General features: G+C 39.6%; 1 protein-coding gene and 1 pseudogene across 2 annotated transcripts; both read right to left on the bottom strand.

Moving 5' to 3' along the window:
- Positions 1-22,679, bottom strand: LOC133506915 (inter-alpha-trypsin inhibitor heavy chain H3-like). 2 transcript variants are annotated; one of them, XM_061831280.1, is made up of 22 exons: positions 21,597-22,679; positions 21,439-21,468; positions 19,213-19,236; positions 17,098-17,252; positions 15,456-15,560; positions 15,222-15,384; positions 15,034-15,144; positions 11,927-12,055; positions 11,725-11,841; positions 9,948-10,116; positions 9,760-9,885; positions 9,455-9,636; positions 8,550-8,735; positions 8,249-8,388; positions 4,702-4,862; positions 3,926-3,952; positions 3,731-3,772; positions 3,543-3,656; positions 3,149-3,350; positions 2,150-2,322; positions 628-739; positions 1-215 (listed from the first exon to the last, which is right to left on the bottom strand). In XM_061831280.1, exons 1-22 carry the CDS (start codon positions 21,708-21,710, stop codon positions 77-79), a joined length of 2,721 nt encoding a protein of 906 aa, XP_061687264.1. In that variant the 5' UTR covers positions 21,711-22,679; the 3' UTR covers positions 1-76. The 2 variants fall into 2 exon arrangements, with proteins under 2 accessions (XP_061687264.1, XP_061687265.1); XM_061831281.1 differs by lacking the exons at positions 19,213-19,236; positions 21,439-21,468; positions 21,597-22,679 and having other exon boundaries at positions 15,456-15,529; positions 17,098-17,161.
- On the bottom strand, positions 18,626-18,744 carry LOC133508193 (5S ribosomal RNA; annotated as a pseudogene).
- Positions 22,680-22,729: the final 50 nt, after the last annotated feature.

Genomic DNA, 22,729 nt, shown 5'->3' with positions numbered 1-22,729 from the left:
TTTCATGCAATGAATTCCACTGATTAGATCAGTGTTTTGTCATTGAAGGAAAAAGACAAACAATTAGGTGACTTTTCTATACAGTTTTAAAGAGACCAGACACAATGTAGTCCGAGGCCTCTCCATCAATGATGCCCGTCCCATTATTATGAATGAACCAGCAGGTAATATTTTCTCCATTCTTTACATCTCTTCTGAAGTCTCTTTGCCACCCCCTGTGGTTGAGGAAATCACACCATTGATGAAATGTGGTCACATGTTGAAACAACAGCGCTTATATTAGAACAGTGTTTTCCAACCTTCGTAGAGCCAAGGCACATATTTTACCATAGAAAAATCCCATGGCACACAAACAAAAGTAAATGTCACCAAAAATGGATCGATTAATTACTGTATGTACTTCCTGCTATCTAATAGAAGAGAATTTTTTTTGTTCTGTCTGTCATTGTGCCTCACTGGCATAAACAGATGAATAAAGATACGTTATTTCTTGGCAATAAATGCAATTAGCAATTACATAAAATTGGATAACTTCCCACGACACACCTGAAGAGTGCTCATGGCACACTAATGTACCCCGACACACGGTTTGGGAATCACTGTATTAGAACACCACCGACTTCTTACCTGGTCACGTTGAGCTCGTGTCCCTTGACAAACATGGTGGCGTCTGGCTTCTCCGGGACTTCTCCTGGACGCAAGTTGGTGACTTCATATTCAATTCCATGGTAGAACTGACCTGGAAAATAAAAAACGGGTCACCAATCTAATATCAACTTGCATTTACGTCTTGGATCTTGTCACTCGTCTGCTTCTTTTTCCCCTCAATGGAAGACCAAATACATCTAACCCATCGATCCCTCTGTTCATCTAGATCCAGCCATCTATTTTATGAACTGCTAATCTTCATGAGAGTATTTTCAATAGTGTTTGTTCTCACTGATGTTGCGGGTGAATCGCTGGGCACAATTGGACAAACATTGACGCACACCACTGGAAAAAGTAGTCTTCAAATAACCTAACATGGAGTTTGTTTTTAGCATGCGGGTGGACACCCGAGTAGAAACCCCACACAATCATGGGGAGAACGTGCAAACGACCCACGGGAAGTTCTTAGCTGAGATTGTCGTACTGACCAAAAACAGGACTATGTATTTAAAATGTCATTTCTATCTGTGCTCTGCGCTTGGCTGACGACCAGTTCAGAATGTACTGATTGATGTACAGAGATGTATCACAGGGGTAGAGCGTACACTATTTTATAAGTGGAAGCCAGAGTGTGGCATGTGACTAACATGACTCACAGTCAAACAGCTTCTGGATGTGAATCACAGCCAACCTGTTTGGTATTTGCGTATTCACCACGTCATTCTTATCCTCCCAAGTACTACAGTAGAGTATATCGTATATCTATTCTATTTTACGAAAATGGATGACATTTTTTTATAGAATTTCACATGCACCTATGGCTAAAGAGTGAAGCAAAAAGAGTTTCTGTTGTCGAAATCCAAAAGTACCATTTATGAAACAGCCTCTCATTTATTTCCTCTTTTTACAGTATCTTATTATAATCTAGCAACAGCGACCAGGGCTATCGGCTCTTTCCTGGACGATCTCATAATGCTGTTTGGGGTTCAATAAAATAATGTATCTTTTGCATCTCAAAATCAACCTTCGCTCCCAGATTTCACATTGCAGTGAGTTGGTGAGTTGGTTCAAAGTGTGTTAAGGGAATTATGATTGTCCAGTGCCATCTTGATCATTGTGAAGCAGGTTTTACAGGTTCAACAAACCTAAATTTCTTACATTTTGTTCCTCCTTTATCAAAAGCAATATAAAACTTATTAGTCAGGTTAGCGGCACTGCAAGTGCCTTTCTGGTTGAAATCTTTACATATCTCAGTTTTTCCATAACTGGTAAACTGTGGTGTCATCACCAAATAATTTAATAAAATGTCTGAAAAAAAGATAAACACATGCTTTGTTTTTCATTGATCTGAAGTCAAATGAGTTACGGTGGCAATCGCATGACATCCCATACGAAGTTTTTGGGTGACTTTTACCCATACTGTATTCATGAATTTCTGATTGTACAATTTAACATCGACGGTTCCACCATATCGACTTGAAGAGTGCATGCGTTGTAATACCTAGCAGACCGTGAACAGAAGGCGACAGGAGGTGGGTGTCCAGTGTGTAGAAACCCAAATAATCCCGGTGGAAGGGGTGGTCCTTCCACACTTTATGTAGCAGGATCAAAAACTTGACCGAATCTTTTAGCGTTATTGTTAGGCTGCGGTCCTTGGTCAAGAGAATATCCACGCTAAGGAGAAAGGGAGAGATGAGGAAAGCAGAGACATGAGGATAGCTGTGTGTTTGTTTTGAGACCGATAAGATCTCAGTCGGACAGGGTCCTAATCAACATATCCAGTCTGGATCACCAAAATGCGTCTTTTCACCCCAAAAAGTTGACATTTTCCAGTGAACTTAAAATTCCTTATCTTAATATAGATATCTCACTTGAAAAAACATATTGTTCAAGCAAAAATGAAAACATTTTTTTTAAATAACTGCAAAAAAAAAAAAAAGGAGATGTAAACAGCTTGTTGATAGGGTGGACATTTTTGGCTTATGTTTGCATTTAGCGAGCCCATGGTGAACGCTCACTTAGCAACATGATTCAGTTAGCAAGCCGTTGGTGTACTCTCACATTTCAATTTTCTGATAGGCTGTTATATAAAGTGACATTATTTTTTTGGGGTTTTCACAGAATGCACATTAATCTCGACAAGAGCCAAATTACCAAACACAAGTGCAAACTCCTACTCTGAAACTATGCTCTATCTCAGAATCCATTTAGGAAATACAAAATTCAGGTAATTTTACTGAAAGCATTAGGGGGCATTTACCCAATGGTGATGATGACAGGGAGGACAGCGGGGAAAAAAAACGTGAAGGAAATTTGCACAAAATGAAGGAAACATGTTTGGAAAGTTATTATTTTGCTGGTGTGTGTGGAAATGTTTCACAACTTATAATAAGACCTCTGAGTTTCATTATTCCGTTACATTTCCAAGATGGCTCTAATGACTCTAATGAGGACACCAAAGGAACTTGATAGATATTTTGATGCAGGTCCAAGGACTCACTTGTCTCCTTTGAGGGAAGTCGTGTTATACCACTGCAGATTGACCCGCTTGCCATCTTCGAGCATTGAAATGCTTGTCGTGCTCACTTCCAATCTCACTCCAAAACTTTTATGAATTATGCCAAAACGCCAGAAGTAGGTATTGATTTTTCCATCAACAGGAATTTGCTTGTCTCCAATGATTTGGCCGTTCACCAAAATACCTAAGGAATGCGGAAACAACACTTAATGGCCTTTGTCGGTGTTAGACTGCACGCTACAGTTTACTGTAGGTTGGCGTGTCTAACAGTGAGAACGCAAACAATCTTGGCCTTTTACCCTTTTGACATAGTAGGCTATGGAAAATAATAAATTTTTATTTTTTACATTTGGAAATGCATTATATTTGGTGTTACCTGACTTTGTGTCTTCGACTAGGGTGAAAATAGTTCCTGGTTTGTCATTGATGTTGAAACACAGGGCATCATCTTTGTCTGGGAGCTCAATGACAAAATGGGGATCTCCATCCACTGCAGAGAGACAAATCCAATTCGAGTCATAAAATGCAGTTCGGTTTTGCATAAATACACAACAGAGTACTTACCTAAATATGTGGGTGATGAGTACCCATGATGGGCCAGGCCAGCTGATTAAAAAAGAAATATATCAATTTGAATTCTCTCCAGAAACACACAAGTGCAGTGTGTGTATGTAGTTTGGAGAAAGAAAGAAAGAAAGAAAGAAAGAAAGAAAGAAAGAAAGAAAGAAAGAAAGAAAGAAAGAAAAAGAAAATTCTTACAGAATCGGTCTGCTCGTTGTCTTTCCTCTGTCAAAGAAAAAGAAGGGAAAATAAATTGCTATTTCCTAGCTTTTTCATTTCCATTTTTCTGTGATTCAGTGATTTCAAGTTTTAACCAAGGAATCTGAATTATAAATGGTCCAATTTAGCAATAAGGAACAAATCTGTATTAAGGAAAATAAATGGAAAATGTTCGATAAGTTCATAAAGTCATAAACTAAAACATTGGTAAAGCACCTTTTTTGGACAATTGCACTCAGTCTTTCTGTGTAGGAGACTAGCATGTTAATATTAATTTGGCAATATGAGCGCTCTCTTCCTTGCAAAAGTTCTGTAAATCTTAATGATTGCAGAAACGTCACTTTAGCACGTGGCTCTTCAGATCACCCCAAAGCTTTTCCACTGGGTTCTGGCCAGACAATTACAAATTTTGTTGACTCAGATGAATGTTAGAGGCTATTGTCATGCTGAATGGTGAAATTCCTTTCCATTAAAGCTTTCTAATTGTAGCCTGACAATTTGTTTTATTCTATTTGGGGGGGAGGGGTGCAGTGTTGTGTTTGTCAACCTTGTTCAAAAAAAGTCTTTTAGCATGCTTTTGCTGCTTTGACCCAAAAAAAGAAATTGCAAAAACATAACTACAGATAACTACACATTTGACATATACATGAAAAATGGAATTCGTTGGTATAGCCAGACCAGACTACCTTCTCAGGATTCAAAGTAGTAACCATTAGTGAGTAATTAAAAGCATGCAGATTTTTTCCGTGTCTCACCCTCAGTCATCTTATTAGCAATGAGAGGGCTATCTGTTTTGTCCTCAGTCTCAGGCTTGGTGACCACCATGGAGGTGAGAGGGGTGACGAAATTGTACTGTAGGGACATTTCCAAGGCCCTGGCTGTGGCATTGGATTTTTCATCCATTGTACCACTCTTGCTGTAAGAAAAACAATTACATTATACTTATTATATACATGTAGGATATTGATCCATTCATCTATTATTTCCACTACTTCTCCTCAAACGTATCGCAGGCATGCTGGAGGCTATTCCGGCTATCTTTGGGTGAAGGGCGGAATACACCCTGATTTGGTTGCCAGGGCTTATGTAAACAAACAGACATTCACACGCACACTGAAGGCCAATTTAGAATCATCCTAAATCAAACAACCTCCCACGCATATTTTTAGGATGTGGGAGGAAACTCCACACAGGCAGGGCCGGGAAAAAAATGGATGTTCTTGAGAACATGGACACCGCGACTGGCTGGCGACCAGTTCAGGGTGTGCCCCGCCCCTCACTTGAAGATAGCTGGAATAGGATCCAGTACGCCTGTGCCCCGAGCAAGGGTAAGCGGTAGAGAAAATGGATGGTATACATGAATACTGTACATACACATAAAACACTAAATATAGATACATACAGTAGTGTTGAAAATAATAGAAGTCCAATGTAACTAACCAGATTAACCCACATTTTCAGTATTTATTTTATTCCGACATGTCAAACAAGTTACCAGGAGGTGCAGTAGACCCTCAGAAAACCAAAAAAAGACCTAGCATACATGATATACGCACTTTTTAAAAGGCTGCACAAATGGGCAATTTGTTGAAAGGGGTGCGTTAAAAAATAGCAGTATGGCATTCAATCAGAGGTCATCCATTTTGTGAAAAACAGGTGTGAATCAGGTGGCCCCTATTTAAGGACGCAGCCAGCACCTGTTGAATATGCATTTCTCCTTGAAAGCCTGAGAAAATGGGTTGTTCAACATATTGTTCAAAAGAACAGTGTACTTTGATTAAAAGTTTGATTGGAGAGGGAAAACCTTATAAAGAGGGGTGAAAAATTACAGGCTGTTCAGTTAAAATGATCTCTAATGCCTTAAAATGGAGAGCAAAAGCAGAGACACGTGCCAGAAAATGGAAGACAACTATCAAAACGGATCACAGAATAACCAGAACGGCAAAGGCTCAGCCATAGATCAGCTCCAGGATGATCAAAGACACTCTGGCGTTACCAGAAAGTACTGTGACGGTGAGAAGACATCTATGTGAAACAAATGTATTGACAAGAATCCCCTGCAAAGTCCCTCTGCTTTAAAAAACAGAAAAAGGCATGTGCAGAAGAGGGTACAATTTGCCAAAGAACACGTAAACTGGCCTAAAGTGAAATGAAGGAACATTTTGTGGACTGACGGGAATAAACTTGTTCTTTTTGGGTCAAACTCTAAATCCAAGCTGCAGTAAACAGTGAAGACAGTGAAGCATGGTGGTGCAAGCATCATTATATGGGCAAGTTTTTCCTACTGTTGTTGGGCCTGTTTATTAGTTGGATTAGTTTGCATATATCAAAATACTTGAAGAGGTCATGTTGCCTTATGCTGAAGAGGACATGCCCTTCAAATGGGTAACAATAACCCCAAACACACTAGGAAACATGTAAAGTCTTGGTTCCAAACCAACAAAGTGAATATCATGAAGTGGCCAGCTAAATCCCCGGACCAGAATCCTATTGAGAACTTATGTGGTGACATCAAAAATGCTGTTTTCTGAAACAAAACAAAGAAATGTAAATCAATTGTGGAATGTTGTTAAGGAATCTTGGAGTGGAAAAATAGCTGAAAGGTGCTACAAGTTGGTTGACATGGCACACAGATGTGAAGCGGTTATCAGAAAAAATAAAAAAATCAGTGGTCATACAACTAAATATTAGCTTAGTGATTAGAAGCATTGGTAAATCCTAGAAACAAAAATGGTTGTACAAAATATTTTTGAGTTTGTAAAGTCAACAGCACACTGCAATTTTTTAACACACCCCTTTCAACAAAGTGCCCAATTGCACAGCCTTAAGAGTGTGTAAATCATCACTGCTGGGTCTTGTTGGCTTTCTGAGTATCTACTTCACCTACGGGTAACTTGTTTGACATATAGCAATAAAAATATCCAGAAAACGTGGATTAATCTGGTTAGTCACATTGGACTGCTATTACTTTTAACTCTACCATACAGTATGTACACTTGTAAAGGCACTTTCCCCCCAAAAAATTAATATAATTGAAAACTTTAAATAATTTAAATATATATATATATATATATTTTTTTTTTTTTTTTTACAGAATTTGGGGTTACAGCTTATAAAAGCCAGGAAATCAGGAATTCAAAATATTTGAAAACTGTGAAGAAATCCACCGAACTTTTGCAGTCCAAAAATTTTTTAAACTGTCACACACTAATGATCGACTAAAGTCAAAGCACCTGCACTGGTTTCCTCAGGTATCATAAAATTTGGTAGTCGCAGGTCCGCTTTTTCCAATGAAACCAAAGTGTCCCTTTCATTCAGGAATCAAGGTTCAAGGGTTTGGGGGAAGACTGGTGAAGAGTAGAACCCAAGCTGCTTGAGGACCAATGTGGAATATCCACAATCAGTCACGATTGAGTTGGGGTGGATGTGCTGGTAAACTCACCTTTCTTAAACCCAAGGTCACTGGAACAGTTTACCAGAATGTTTGAAAGGACTTCACGATTACTTCTGCTGAGGATCTGCATGGAGATGGGGATTTCATCTTCCAGCAGGACATGGTCCCTGCTCAGACTGGCAGAAACACCAAACCCTGGTCTGATGCCCATGCCATCACAGTGCTTCTTGCCAGATCTAAACTGGCATATTATCAAGAGGAAAATGAGGGGCACCAGACCCAAACACAAAGAAGAACTGACGGCATGCATCAAGTAAATTTGGGCTTCCATAACTCTCATGGAATACCACAGGCTAATAGCATCAATGCACCGGGGCGGCTAGGCAGTGACTAAAGCAAAGAGATTCCCAACCAAGTGTTGAAGATCAACATATCGTTTTGAAAGTGCTGTACCATATTTTGATTGAGTAATGTGACCCTGATTTCTTTTTTACCCCAACAAAAATTGAAAAGTAAACTATTTTTTCACAGTATTCAATTTTGTAAATTCCTGATGTTGTGGGTTTTATGAGCTAGAAGGCCAAATTATGCACCAAATAAACACTTGAAGTAGTTTAAATTGTGGGCCCCTAATCTATAATCTATGAAAGTTTAACTCTTTCTCAGGAGTTATGGAAATAAATAAATTTTTCCATGACATTCAATTTTTTTGGGGAAAGGGTCTCTAAACACACATGCTGTGAGGAAACTATAGGATTCAACCTTATGAACCCTGCCTAGCAAAATGTGTTGACGTAAATGTGACCAGGAATGATACCTTGTTTTTTTTTTTGTCACAAAGACTTCAGTTGGGCCAGCAATATAGATGGCAATGGTTCATTTTCTTATATCTGAGCTAAATCTCTGACCTCTTCTCCAATAGCTGCTGTATGGTGAGGTAAGCCCATAGGCGCTCTGTGAAATCCCCAAAGATGTACTCTTCCTCAGGGTAAATAGTGCCCCAATCCAGAGCACTGGTCTGGCTCTGCACTTGGAAGTCTTCCTCGAACTATCAACCAGGAAAACAGTTTAAGAAGCAATATCTTCTGCAAGCAACATCCATATATGGAATATGGGACTGGCGGACTAAAAACAAATCCTGTCAGCTTGTTAGGGAGGATTCAATATTAGTGTGTTGAAAAGTTCAACAAAAGTTAGAGAAGGCCTCACCCCTTGGCCAACCACTTCCACCAGGAAGTTGTCCAGTTTGTTGTCCATCAATCGACCAGCCACCACGATTTCAGAACCATTAAACAACTGGCTAAAGTGATTGGTGGTCAGGGATTCCACCGCGTTGTCCGGGTAACGTAAATTCACCTCAGAAAGCAGCGGGCTGGAAACTTCGTCATAGAAACCCTGGAATAAATTTATACAGACATTTTGTAAGGGGTATTCAACCACGGTTCATGTGTGAGGCTACACGCCTTCAATAATAATAAAAATAATTACATTAAATGGGTTACTGTGTGCGTCACTTGTCTTCAAATTTAAGGGCAAGTCACAACATATTGTTTTTACATTTTAAACAGATTACTTATTTTACACTTTTATTATGTTAACACTACAGTTATTAATCTACACAGGCACTGGTTAACATATGCAATAAACTAGTTTGCACAGTTGTGTAAGAATATGTTGTCATGCAGCACAAGATTGGAGGCTCTGTTACCACCATAATTATTGTTTTTCATTTCTTTGCTTCAGATTTACGGCCAAGAAATGTTTTTCATTCATGTATCTACTGTAATTAAGCCTCTAGTGCGCCATTAACATAGGTTAGTGAAAGACTCCGGCAACATCGTTACCCCAGATTAGTGTATGAGGTGGGTTACATCAAAGCTTCAGTAACAAAATTGCATAATAAATCAAGTATCTCTTAATTTTATTTGCGTTATTTATTGTGGAAATTTTTTATTTTACAATCAATGTATGGATGGATGGACAAATCAATTCAGACTGAGATTCTTGAGCGATTTCCACCATACTGTCCTATATTGGCGTATTGTGTTACCACATTCGTAAAGGTTGTGCTGATAGCAATACTGTAAAATTAATGCGCAGCCTCTAGTCCCCACCTTCAGTTGAAGAGTTGCATCTGAGCCCTCAAAGATTCTACGAGCCAGTCCTTTGTTTTCTTGACTCAGCACATTCAAGAAGCCATAATCCACATCATTTCCAAATCCAAGACTGAATAGGCTCATGTTTCCACTGTTGGCAGCATGCATGTTGGCCTGGATCTTTTTTGGATTAGTCTCACCTTAAGACAAAAATGCTTATATTCAATAATACCAAGCATAGAAATGACAACTCCCTTTGAATAAGTAATCAGCAAATGCAGATCATTCCACGAAAATTGAGAGACAAAACAGTGAATGCTCACTATAATTGGGCATTCCATCAGTGAGTAAAATGATCATGTCGACGCTTCTTGCTGGGATTCTCTTCTCTGCTTTGTCTGTCAGCAGCATCCTCACACCTCTTAACAATGCATCATTTATGTTCGTGCCTAGAAAAACGACAGTAAGAAAAGCATTTACACTATCACAAAATTGTTGTTCTTCTGTTCACCTCCTCTGTCGCTCAATGATTTAATATATTCTTGGGCCTCTGACAAGTTTTCCTTTGTCGCTTTGGTCATTGTTTCCTTCCAACAATCGATTTGATCATCAAACAGGATGATGGCAAAGTAGTCCTCCTCCTTCAGATCTTCAAGGATGGCTAGCATTGCCTCTCGGGTCTGGAAAGAAAACATGCTTTCAAATACCTTTATACATTCCAAGCCATAGTGATCTGTGTTCCGTTCCTTGTTCTTGTTTACATTTTAATCAAACTCAAACCAGCCATACCATTTACATGTCCCATTGATGTACACTTCTGTTGTTCTCTTTTTCAAAACAATAATCATGTAGGATACAAACTTTGGGAATGTAGATTGCGAGCGTGGATTAAATTCACTTCCTGGTGATGTGCCTGCCAGTGCACAGAACATGGGTGGCTGTCTACTTAACTTGGTACTTTACCAGGATTATGTCTCCAACCATTCGCCAAATATCTCAAAAAAGCCTTCTGTGTGGTGTGTACTACTCTACCCATGTTTGACGTTGGGCAAGCAAAGCACATCAAAGAATAGATCAAGAATAATAATTCTGATTTCCTGAGTCCTCCATGTAAGCAAATAAATTATCATTCTGTATTAAACAATTTATGGAGATCATCTTATGATAATCAACATTTTGTTGCTTTTCTAATGCTTTGAATCAAAGACTGAAAAAAAAAGTGCTACGTCCCAGTTTGAAATCCTCGGAGGCCCAACAAAACCTTATCAAGACTCTGTTCAAAATGTTCAGTACTCGTGCGGCATCAGAAGATGCATCTAATAGTAGAGCGGCTAGCGGAGTGATTTCAGAGTGCTAACAGCAAGAGACCAACCCATGGCAAAAGCCTCTCTGATGCTTCCTGGTTGTGTGCTAACCTGAAGCAAACACCAAGAAAAACAAATGCAGTTTTCTTCATTCATCTGACATGGCCTGTTTGTTGAACATGATTGTTTCCGTGTTTGTTATGTGCTTCATTTACGAAGTGTTCATGAGTGGCTCAAAAATGCATGTAATGAAAAGTTTAAAAGGAATTTGTTTGAATGGCTTAAAATTGTGTGCTGTGTGTTGGTGAGGGATAGTGTGGGCTAGCGGTGCTCGATACTGAAGAAAATTGATTCTTTTTTTTTTTAAACCTGCGATATTCATGAGACTGTGATCTACTGTATATTATTAGGGTCCATATAGGGTCGACTTAACGTCACCTTTCTGGCTGTCTCACAGCATGATCGCTTGGAAGAATGGAGTCTATGAAGCTCTGGGGCAGATTTTGGCAACTGGGTAATACTCACTACACAGGAAACAACTTCATTTTCCACATTACCTTTGCTATATATGAAACTGCCCAGGTCGCTAAACTGATCTCCAATTTCATTTTGTTGCCATCCAACATTGATCTGCCATGTCTGGTCTTGAAGACGACCTGTTACTTGTTATTTTTGTCCTGCTAATTGTCATAGTTTTTGTTTTTTCACATCTTATCATATTCCTACTTTGGTCGCTGCTTTGACCAGCCATTTTTTTTTTTACTTTTGCAGTTCTGCTTGGCTCTTAGACACCATTGTTGTCATCTGTGAAGTCCAAATTAGCCAGTCTTCTTCCTTTTTTTCAGTTGATATCCAGCTCTGTTCCACAGAAGTCTGGATGACTAATTTTTACACAATAATTGATCTATTCTTATATTACAAAATAAAAATAATTGCAAAGTATCACAGTGTGTTCGTACAATGTTTTAACATAACATTTGTTACCTGTCGTATTTTATTCCCCCACATTGAGCCGCTCCTATCAATTACAAAGACCACATTTGTTGGCACTCTTGCCAGGTTGGGTGGTGCAAAGAAGTGCACAAAATATCCGTTGATAATCTGAGGGACACAAAAGTTCTGTAAATCCAATGACAAACACCTTGCGGTTGTCCGAACAATCCGCAATAAGAAGTTAATGGCTCACCTGAATGTCCCCGAGGCTTGTTGCGCGGTTCACATCATAATTGATGATAAAATCTCCATCAAGCAATGTTTCACCACAGCCGGGGCACTTTCTCTGCTGTTCTAAACTTGGTGAGAAGGCAATGTGTGCCTAAAAGTAGAATAAAACCTATCAATCGACTTGAAAATAAAAAGCATTTAGAACAAAGCCAATCAAAGACTCATTCACACTGTGGGCTTGTGATGTTTTTTTTGTTTTTTTTTAAGTTTCATCTGAAGCATTCACATGTGTTGACCAAAGAGTTTGACAAACCAAGTCAAATGTCAAAAAAACAAAAGGGTGGATCGACACTGTATGTTTGAAGAGACAATTTCAATGACAGTGAACGCGGGGAGCGCACAGAATCGTATGTCTTTAAATCAAAATCCGGCCTCTTCCAAATTTCAAATCAGCCTAGCGAGTGCAGCGTAAACAGACAGACTGTATATACTGTCGATGCAAGCTTGATACCATCCAAATATGTACTACTACGATCGGTGATATACAGCGGAGGAAATAATTATTTGATCCCTCACTGCTTTAGTAAATTTACTCACGGATTAAGACATGAGCGGTCTTTAATTTTAATGGTAAATTTATGTTCACTGTGAGAAAAATAATATCTTGAAGAAGATCGAGAAATTCACATTTTAAAAAGATAAAAATGGGTTAGCATTTCACTGATTGAAATAAGTATTTCATCACCCGACCAACAATAAAGTATTCTGGCTCCCACAGCCTAGCCCTATCACTCGAAAAATACTACTGCTCATCTAAACGTGTTGGCTGTAACAATGACGCACACAATACTGTATCTCATCTTGTTGCCCGTAAAAGACGCCTGCCTACATCAACAATTATTCGGACACCAACCTATCTATCTCGTGCTAGGATGTCTAAGGACATCGGGGACAAGATTGTAGACCTGGAAAAGCCTGGCATTGGCTAAAAGACCATTGGTAAAAGGCTGGGTGAGAAGGAGACAACTCGGTGCCAAAACTAGAAAATGGAAGATGCGTAACCTCATCGGGTAGCAGTGGTTATGAGAACAGTTGGGCCTCAGACCTGAATTATGTGGGAAGATCATGGCAATGATCTCAAGGCAGCTGGGACAACAATCACTAGAATTGAGCATTTTTTGAATTTGAGCAGTTCAAGTCTCGATTCATCTTTCTCATTTGAATTCCAGTTTAAAATGATTCTCAGTTCTGATTCTTTCTGGGTGATGGGTCAAAAAAAAGGCCACATGCCTTAAATAAAGGGTGTCCAAATTAATAAACATCCACTTACTTACCAGCCTGCGGCATAAAAATAAGAACCAGTATCATCAGTATCAAACCTGGGTCACAAAAGGCACTGTTTGGAACTAACCCAACTGACTTAATATTCAAGTTAAATGGATGGATAGCTGCGATTGGCTGGCCACTAGTCCAGGGTGTACTATCCCTCCTGCCTGTTGACAGCTGAGATAGGCTCCAGCACACCCCGCGACCCTTGTGAGGATAAGCGGCAAATAAAATGGATTGTTGGATGGATGCTTATATGTGCAACTTTTAACTTGACTTCCTGTTTTAAGCATGAACCCATTTATTTTGAAGGGTACGTACTGGAACTCAGCATTTTGCCACGAAAAATAAATTCATACATCACAGGTAAGAACTCAAGTAAATATATAAAACTAAAGTAAATATACATAATATACATATTTTGATTTTTATAATTTTTTCCTGTTTTAAATGTTTTATCCCTTTGTATTCAAATCCTTCTTTTCATGTAAGGCACATGGAGTTACCTTGTGTATGAAATGCGCTATACCAATAAATTTGCTTTGCTTTGATAGCTGCCTCAATGTTGCCATAAAATGTGAGGATGAACTCAAAAGAACTCAAGAAAGAACTTCTGAAGAACTCAAATGTAATTTTGTTTCACTCACTCAATTGACTTGACTTGACTGAAGTTTCATCCAATATAGACTGATGAGGCTCAGAGAGGGAGGGAGCACATCTGACTTCTAAACATCGTAAAAGCTTCTTTTGCGCAACATAATCTTAATCCAGGTACTGCACTGAGGTTACATTTTAAGAGAGTTAAGACACGTTTGCCACTGGGCATAAGCACATCTTGATGTTCGTTTTTCTTCAGTAGTTTTTGTCACTTTTTTCTTCGGGATCGGTGGACTGTAGGCATTAAAACTAGGAACCGAAATGTTTTGATTTGAAGAATTCTGGGGGAAACGGAATCTTAGCCCTGGTTGTAATCGCTTCTCAAATCTCAATGCCCAACCCTAACAGTCACCAAGAAAAATATTGGTGATACACTACACCATGATGTACAGCCATCTGAAGTGTGGCAATTAATATCTGATTGGGAAGCAATATTTTTGTGGAGCTGTTTCTCTAAAAAGGGGACAGTTAACTTCACCACAACAAGGGAGATATGGATGGAGTCTCGTACTGTGAAAATCCTACAGTCGGTGACAACCTCATCATCTCAGCCAAAAAATGTAAAATGTGTCATGGATGGCACATCCAGTACAAGAATGACCCAAACCACACAGCCAAGGCAGTGAGACCAGTAGTTAAAAAAGATAATGGAGTAGCCTAGCCACTCCCCAGATCTAAACCCCATAGATAATCTGTGGAGGGATCTGAAGCTTCGAGTTGCCAAGGCACAGGCTCAAAAAGTTCGGATTTGGAGAGGACCTACAAATGACAGGTCCAAAATTTCTCCTGAGACTTGTGCAAACCTGGTGATCAACTAAAAAAATCATCTGTTCTCTGTTCTGGCCAACAAGTGGTACCAAGTCAGGTTTTGATGGGAGATCAAATACTTGAATAATTAAATCAATTGTGAAATAAATTGTTTTTATATGACTTTCTAAATGTTATTTTTGTATATTCTGTCACTCTCTGTTAAAATATACCAGTCATTAACATTATAGACTGTTGTAATGTCTTTGTCGGTGGGTAAACCAACAAAATCAGTGAAGGATCAAATAATTGAAAAAAAAAATCAACATAGCCATTCAATCGGCCTTGACCAATTGGACCTACACTGTAAATCTAACTAATGACTGTCTCAAAATGTACCTTCTTCTCTGTGACAGTTTTCTCCACCAGGGGAAGCAGCTCGTTGGAGAGGAACGTCGCGTGGGTGTCAACGTAAGAAATGCCTTGAGGCTCGTAGATGTTCGCTACAATCTGACGCAAAAGGAAACAAAAATTGTCCGACTGCATTAAGCACCAGTTGTGAGATTGGCTCATGAAGCCGCGTCAACCTGAAACTCCTGGATGGGCTGTTTGGGTTTCACTCTGGTCAGAACTTCATATTGCCCCATTTTCCTCTGAAGGAGCTCCTCGTGGGTCAAAACGAAAGTGACGTTACTATTTGCTGCAATGTTGACAGACACTGAAAACTTCTCCATCTTCCGCCCAGAAGCTCTTGATAGGAGAACAAAATAAGACATCATAACTTGAGCCAGGAAAAATCAAAGCTGCCTTTGCCAACTTACTTGACCAGTCCAGCAGTCTGTCCTGATGAAATTGCCTTCTCATACTGTTTCTTGGCTTTCTCTTTCTCTTTCACCTGTCCAACATAAACTTGACCATCAATTTCCCTGGGAAAAGTAGAGAACATCAGTTAAATGGCGTGGCAAACTTCCCCCTGTCGACAAATGGCTTCCAAATTATTGTTTGTCTGGTTATCACCACATTTTTCCACGACACTGACGTTTTCTGGCCAGAGTTGCCCTTTCATTTCATTTTTCCTTGACTTCTGGTAAAACTAGAAGGGGACTAAACAAGGTACACCGTAAAGTGGTTGCTAGGCAATCTTGCAAGTAAGTGCAGTACAGAAAGGCAATTACTGCACTGAATATTATTGGCCAGAATCGTTTACAGAAGGAAACCAAAAAAATGGCAAAATTTCCAACTGTCCTATTCAATCACTTGATGACTCTGCATCATTTCCAAATTGTCATTGTATGAGGATTAATGCTCTACTGGTCCACTTACTTTCCTCGATGAGTCTAGACTGTTCTGAGTATTTATATCCTTTGTTTAGAGATCTGCCTGCTGTAGTAATCAATTGGTTCCAACAACTGCAGACAGTCATGATGTGTTTTTGACAAATAAATATGATTCCGATTGTAATAAATACAATACTGTTGTGGTATTGTGAGCATTTTCTGCCACCAGAAAATTATTTTTGCAGTACTCTGAACAATAGTTAAATTGAACAATTATACTGTATTATTCTTGACTTCTGATTTCAAAACTAGTTATATGTTAATTTGTTGTGTATATGTAATACAATGATGAGGCAGTGGAACAGTGAATGACTGGTTAGCACATCTGCCTCCTGTTCTGAGGACTTGGGTTCAAATCCCGGCCCTGGCTGTGTGAAGTTTGCATGTTCTCCCTGTGTCTTTGTGGCTTTTCTCCGGGCACTCCGGTTTCCTCCCACATCCCCAAAAACATGCATTAATTGCAGTCTCTGAATTGTCCCTTGGTGTGTGAATGTGAGTGCGAATAGTTGTTTATGTCTGCCCCCCGAGTGGTTGGCGACCAGTTCAGGGCACACCCCACCTTTTGCCCGAAGATAGCTGGGATAGACTACAGCATGTCCGCAATTGTAGTAAGTTCAAGTGGAACGGAAGACGAATGAATGATGTCTGAGGTGATGAAACATTAGAAACATTGTACAGCATATGGTTGCACTCATAATGGTCCTTTCATGAACACCTTACCAACAGTGTGGCCCGTGATATGTTTGAACCCAAAGGAATTAAATATTTATTTATTTTAATTTAAGTCACCAATGGTGTAGCACTACATTCGCCTGACTTTGGTGCGGCCAGCATGGGTTCAGTTCCCACTCAGTGACATTGTGAATGTGAGTGTGAACGGTTGTCTGCGTCGATATGTGCCCTAGGAGTGATTGGCGGCCAGTTCAGGGTGTAGTCCATTATTCGCCCCAAATCAACTGGGATAGGCTCCAGTGGTTCTTGTCCCTAACCAGCATAAGCGATGTTTAAAACTGGATGGAAGGATTTATTTATGTTAAAACTGACACTCTGGGAGCAAATATAATTCCACTATGTTTGACACCCCTGCTGTGAAATATCATGTTAAGGTAAAACCTGAGGGCCTCACATGGAGAAGTTGGTAATGAAGGCTGTCTTTGGGAGGTCCACTTCGAAGAAGATTTCCTGCGAGATGTTGGCTTTGTTCAAAGCCACAGAGGTCATGACGGTGTGAGCGAAACGAGATGTCACAGTACAGTCCACCTTCAGACTGTGCACCTCCACCTGAGATAGAGAAGAGAGGGAGACGTAACGATTTTGAACACTCATTCAACTCTCTTGCTATCCAGTTTGAGGTCCTTGGACCGCTACACTCTTTGCCCTCACTAGTAAGACCACTACGGTGCACTTGTCAAATGACTGACTTACTAGTGAGGCTTTTTTTGTTACTGACTTCAACTACCGAATGACATTTCTGGACATTAGTTGCAGACCTCTGGCATATTGGTAGTACGGTACTAGACAGTATGTAACTAGTGAGGTAAAACTGGGCACTAGTTGACATTGCATGCTACTGGTAATAGTATTGAAGCACTAGATTTTTACTAGTATAAATTTATAATGTCACTGGTAGTACTACTAACAGACAGTTGTCAACTCCTGCACAGTTTTGGCTCACAAGTAAAAGTAAGTCCTACTAGTGAGGACAAACTGGATAGAAGGTCGATAGCCAATTTAAGGTCCATGTCTTTGTGCTCCCTTGTAAGACAACACAGCACACGTAGAATGACTATTATACCAGTAATAGATTCTCCACTACCACCTTCCATTGGACCTTGTAGTGTTACTAGTGCAGCACAGTAGTTTAATAATTGTGCAGTAGACTAAAAACGTCACTAGTAGTGGGAAAAATGTTACTCGTAATAAAGAGCCTCTTAGTTGTTTCTAGATCTTAAGGTGGATTGGAAGATATTGAATGCTTAGATGACTTGCCACAGAGGGAGGGGTTGTGGGAGTGAAACAACGTGGGGGCCCCTGTCCAGGGTAGACAATGCCCCAACATATGGTGCTCTTTTGCTTTCTTTTGAATGAGCCTATCCAATCTAACTTTAGGTGAGAAGGCGAATACATTCTGAACTGGCTGCCAGCAAATCACAAGACACATACAGGAAAACACACATTCAGACCCAGATTGGCACTAATCGACAATTTTGTGTTCAGTGAACCTAACGCATTTTTAGAACATGCAAGGCTGAACAAACCCACACAAGCAATTGTGCTATCGGGCAATTATGGTTGAGACCTAAGAACTCCACCTAGCAACCAGTGGTAAATATGACCTGCAGAAAAATACTGTAATCCTATTACGACTATGTATAACTAATAGGTCAACGAATCAAGCACAGACCTCTGCCCAGGCAAAGATTTTATTTAGTGACAAAAATGGAATCAACATTGAATTAGGTCTGAAAAAGTGGGTTAGCTACTTCATAGTTCATGGAGGATGAGGACAGTTCCATCTTCTTCTTTTCCTTTAAGCTTGTCCCATTAGGGGGCGCCACAGCGTATCATCATAGATGAATGCTTATTTGTTTGGCACAGTTTTTACACCGGATGCCCTTCCTGATGCAACCCCTTTCCATGTAGCCGAGGAGAGAAGCTTACAGGACCTGGTATTTCCAGGCGGTCTTCCTTCCAAGTACTAACCAGGACCAAACCCGCTTAACTTCCAAGATCTGACGAGATCGGGTGTTCTCAAGGTCGCATGGCTGTAAGCGATGAGGACAGTTACATGATGTAAGTAATTCAACAGTCCATCTTTTACAGCGCTAGTTTTCATTAATGTTGTAGTTCAGATGGAATCTCTTCCAACCAAGTTTGGGCAAGAAGCCAGGTACATCCTGGACTGGTCACCAGTCCATCACAAGGCTCGTGCATTATGGAGTTTGTCACTGACATTTAATTATTCAGGCTCCTCCCTGGCCTATATACCATGCCTCTGTAGAGTTGCTTACAATCTTAAAAGAAATCCCCTGCTGTCCTACTGTTGACTATTTTACATTGTTAAGATAACTGCTGTAAAGTATTTCACATGAGAATATCAGAAATTCTCACTGCTTTTTCAAGGTATTCTGCAAGGAATCAACCTGTTATTAAATACTCTTTGGAAGTGACTATATCAGTGTATCATATAGACAATACCATTAAAATAGAACGCAGTAATCCAAGTAGATCTTTTTCTTACCATGAGATCCTGCGTACTTCTTTTCTGAAAAAGGAAAAAGACATTACAGATTTGGATAGGTGTGTCAACGAACCACATTTTAGGCCACTGGAAGCTGCATTCTCTTAAGTCTAACCAAGTTTTCTGTGCTGTAAAGTCCAAAACTTTGGAGGTCATTTGCCATAATGGAAACTGTGGTGATCACCACTAACAGCATGACACATACTGTATATCTGTCCTGACTGCTCAGTACAAAATAGCAAAGTCGATATTAAAAACAAACAAACAAAAAAAGAAAAGTAATGTGAACAGACCGACCTCTCAAGCACATAAGTCCCTCCATTGGTCACGTCACCTTACTTAGCAAGGTAGTACACCATATATTCTTTCTAAGTTGAAGTGTAGGACATTTCACCGAACATAACGTAACACATACTGTACTTCTGGGCGGCAAAAGTTGGAGCTTTCCCTAATACCACCACTAATCTACAGACATAATCATATTATTTGACCAAGCCAGAGTTTCAGTCATACAATATATCATAATGATGATAGATGAGGTAACCTGCTTGTAAGTGAGACCCAATGTTGGCTGTAGTTTTTATATTTTGACAGGTATGATGAATCAAAAATCCAGACATAGTTAAGATTCATGGTTGTGTAGCGGCTCAGCAAATGTGAAATATAATTTTCTGTTTTTTTTCTGCCAAAAGGCCTGAAATCAAGTCATTTGAATTTCGTGTGCTTATCTATGTCACTAGCAAGCTCTCCGCCAACTGCTTCGCCCATGAGTCAGTTCTGTCAACATAACAAACACATATGCTCTCACAAGTGGGTCTTCTCAACAGGGTAAAAAATCAGAGGAAAGGTCTAAGTCAAATATTAAGAGAGTGGATACAAATCTGGGTCAAACAGAAGTAGCTGTCAGAGGGGCCTTTTCTAGACACTCTTGTGACAAAACCAAGGTGTTTTTGGAAACGAAACTTGACAGTTTTACACTAAGGCCATGTTAGAGAGTCACTATATGGAGCTCTAAAAAGACAAAATATGGGCTCTTGAAATATAATAACACCCATGCTGGTCACACACTTCAAAAATCTTTTAAATGTGATGGTGGCGGTTTGGCTACGAGTCTGCCCCTTTGGCTACTAATGAATACAGTCTTTGTGCAACTATTTACGATTTCCACATGATTTAATCTCCTCACCCAAAGGTTCTACAGGATTTATTTGGACAATTCTTTAAGGAAGGCAAAAAGTAAAAACTAAACCTTTCATGGAATATCTGAAGGCGCAGCCCCAAAGATATAAAATTTTGCTGTCGCTTTTTGCTTCAAGTCTGCACTCGTTACTCAATTTTCTGCTACCTAAGCGTTCCGGCATCATTGGTGTTTCTAGTCAATTTTTGAGGGCACTAAAGCACCCTGAAAATGAATCTCAACCAGTAGTAAAGCTGGCTTGAATGGCACCTTGTGTGACGCTCCTACATTGGAGTCTGTCATCAGTCATCAAAGGTGAAGTACTTTCATTATCTTTTTTTTTTACATTTTTGTGACTGTTGAGGTAATGTTGCATAAAACCTTGCCCTCACAGTTCCTTCTGCTGTATGATGGTGACGGTTTGAGATGGGAACTGATTGTTTGCATCTTCATGACTTTCTGAAAATTTGGAAATTAACCATCATCCTGGAGTAAATTACGTTTAACCTCATATTCCACTCTAGCTCTTTGTCTTTTTTATTATAAGATACACTCAGCATGCAAATACAGTGGCACCTCAACTTAAGTGCCCCCTTTCTGAGTTTTTCCGAGTTGGCTGATTTTTAGCTTTTTGTTAGGAGCCAAAATGTGAGTTAGGAGCTAGCAGCTAGCTTCAGACAGACCGCTGTCTGAGTGGAGTTAAACAAAAGAATAGTCGATGCCCTGTAAGCCGTTTAGTAAATGGGGCAAACAGCCGAAAACAAAAATAAACAATTAAAACACTCACAAAGACCATGGAACAGACACTAAAACTGAAGTAATTTTGTGGTAAATGGCCAACCTGAGCTGGGGAACATCAAGAAACGCCCCTTGAAGGCACACATCATACAAATGTTAGTGTGTACGTAAGACGTTTGGCCAAATTAACTTTTATAAAACCTGTTTATTTTTTTAATTCTTCTTTATTCTACTTTTCTATTTATATTTTACAATACACTGGTATTTTTCTCAACTCAAGGTACCACAGTGCAAAAATGTCTGACAAATACCTGCAGTGACCTAGCAAGATGTCTTCTCTCCTATAATAACAAACACAGTAGACAAACACGGAGGATAGAAATCAGAAAGCATTCCTGAAACGTGCTTCCCAAAATGAACTCCGTGTCATATCTGAGATGACATATCAGAAGTCCGAATACAGTATTACCTCGACAGCTCCATCCGATCCAGGGATGACCAAATCTCCCTGAGCAGGGCTGGGCAGCCACAGGCAGGCGCTGCCCCACAGCAGCAGAAGTCCAAGCGTCAACGCTCCAGTCATGACCGAAGCTCAACTGAATGAACACAAACTTCCTTCACTGCTGCGTTATTTCAGCGCTCTGGATAAGGGGAGGGTCGAGGTATTGACCAACTAACTATCGCCTCAGGGGACACCCAGCAGACAAGAAGGGTAAAATTCTGATTTTTGGAAAGAACAGAAATGTATGTGTGTGTGCGTGTGTTTATGTGAATCCACTGCAAAATGTGTGCAAGCTTCAATTCATAGTAACAACCTGGCTCCTGAGTGTAAGACATGCGAGCACTGCCTGATAAGTAAAATGTTGTATTTATCAGAACGTGTCACCTTGGATTTGTGTTGGGCATCTCAGATGTAGACAGGCAATTCATTTCATGGTTGCAAAGCAAAAAATGTAAGCTAATGTATCTGTGTTTGATGAACATATTCACAATCAAGCTAATTGCAATACTTAGGTGCACGCAACTGTCATATTTTGTTTTTGTGATTATTCTAATAGCAGATCAATTGGGTCACTACGATTGTGATATAAATGTTTTCCCAATAGTTCATCTCTAGTAGATATTCATATGAATGTGCTTTTGCCAGCAAGTGAATAGTAAAGTATTGTTCAACATTCTAATATAATTATTTATTATTATAATTATGCATATGCTCTTGTGCTCACTTGTGCTGAATTTGTCGAGCTGCTAGCTACATAACATTTTATCAGCCCCAGCAACTTAATATGCTGCTGTAAATCCTCATCTCGTGGCAAACCAGCTGTGTTTCATTGCTCAAATTAAGAGGGAACTTGTCATTCTTTCAGGGTAACATGCTTATTATGTAGCTGGCTGTATTTATTTACTTATTTATTTTAAATGTGAAGAATAATGGAAATCACACTCTCACCCAAAGTCAACTGGGATGGGCAAGGACTCTGGACAACGGATGGAGAGAAATTCCACTGGTCACTCTCCAACTGTTGTTGTTTAACAAAACTGGTTTGCATTCTTTATGTAAATACACTGACACATAATCGTGGTATGGTAAGGTATGATTTG

Source organism: Syngnathoides biaculeatus, chromosome 10 (genome assembly GCF_019802595.1).
Source record: "Syngnathoides biaculeatus isolate LvHL_M chromosome 10, ASM1980259v1, whole genome shotgun sequence".
Taxonomy (NCBI): Eukaryota; Metazoa; Chordata; class Actinopteri; order Syngnathiformes; family Syngnathidae; genus Syngnathoides; species Syngnathoides biaculeatus.
This window is presented reverse-complemented; position numbering and strand designations above follow the sequence as displayed.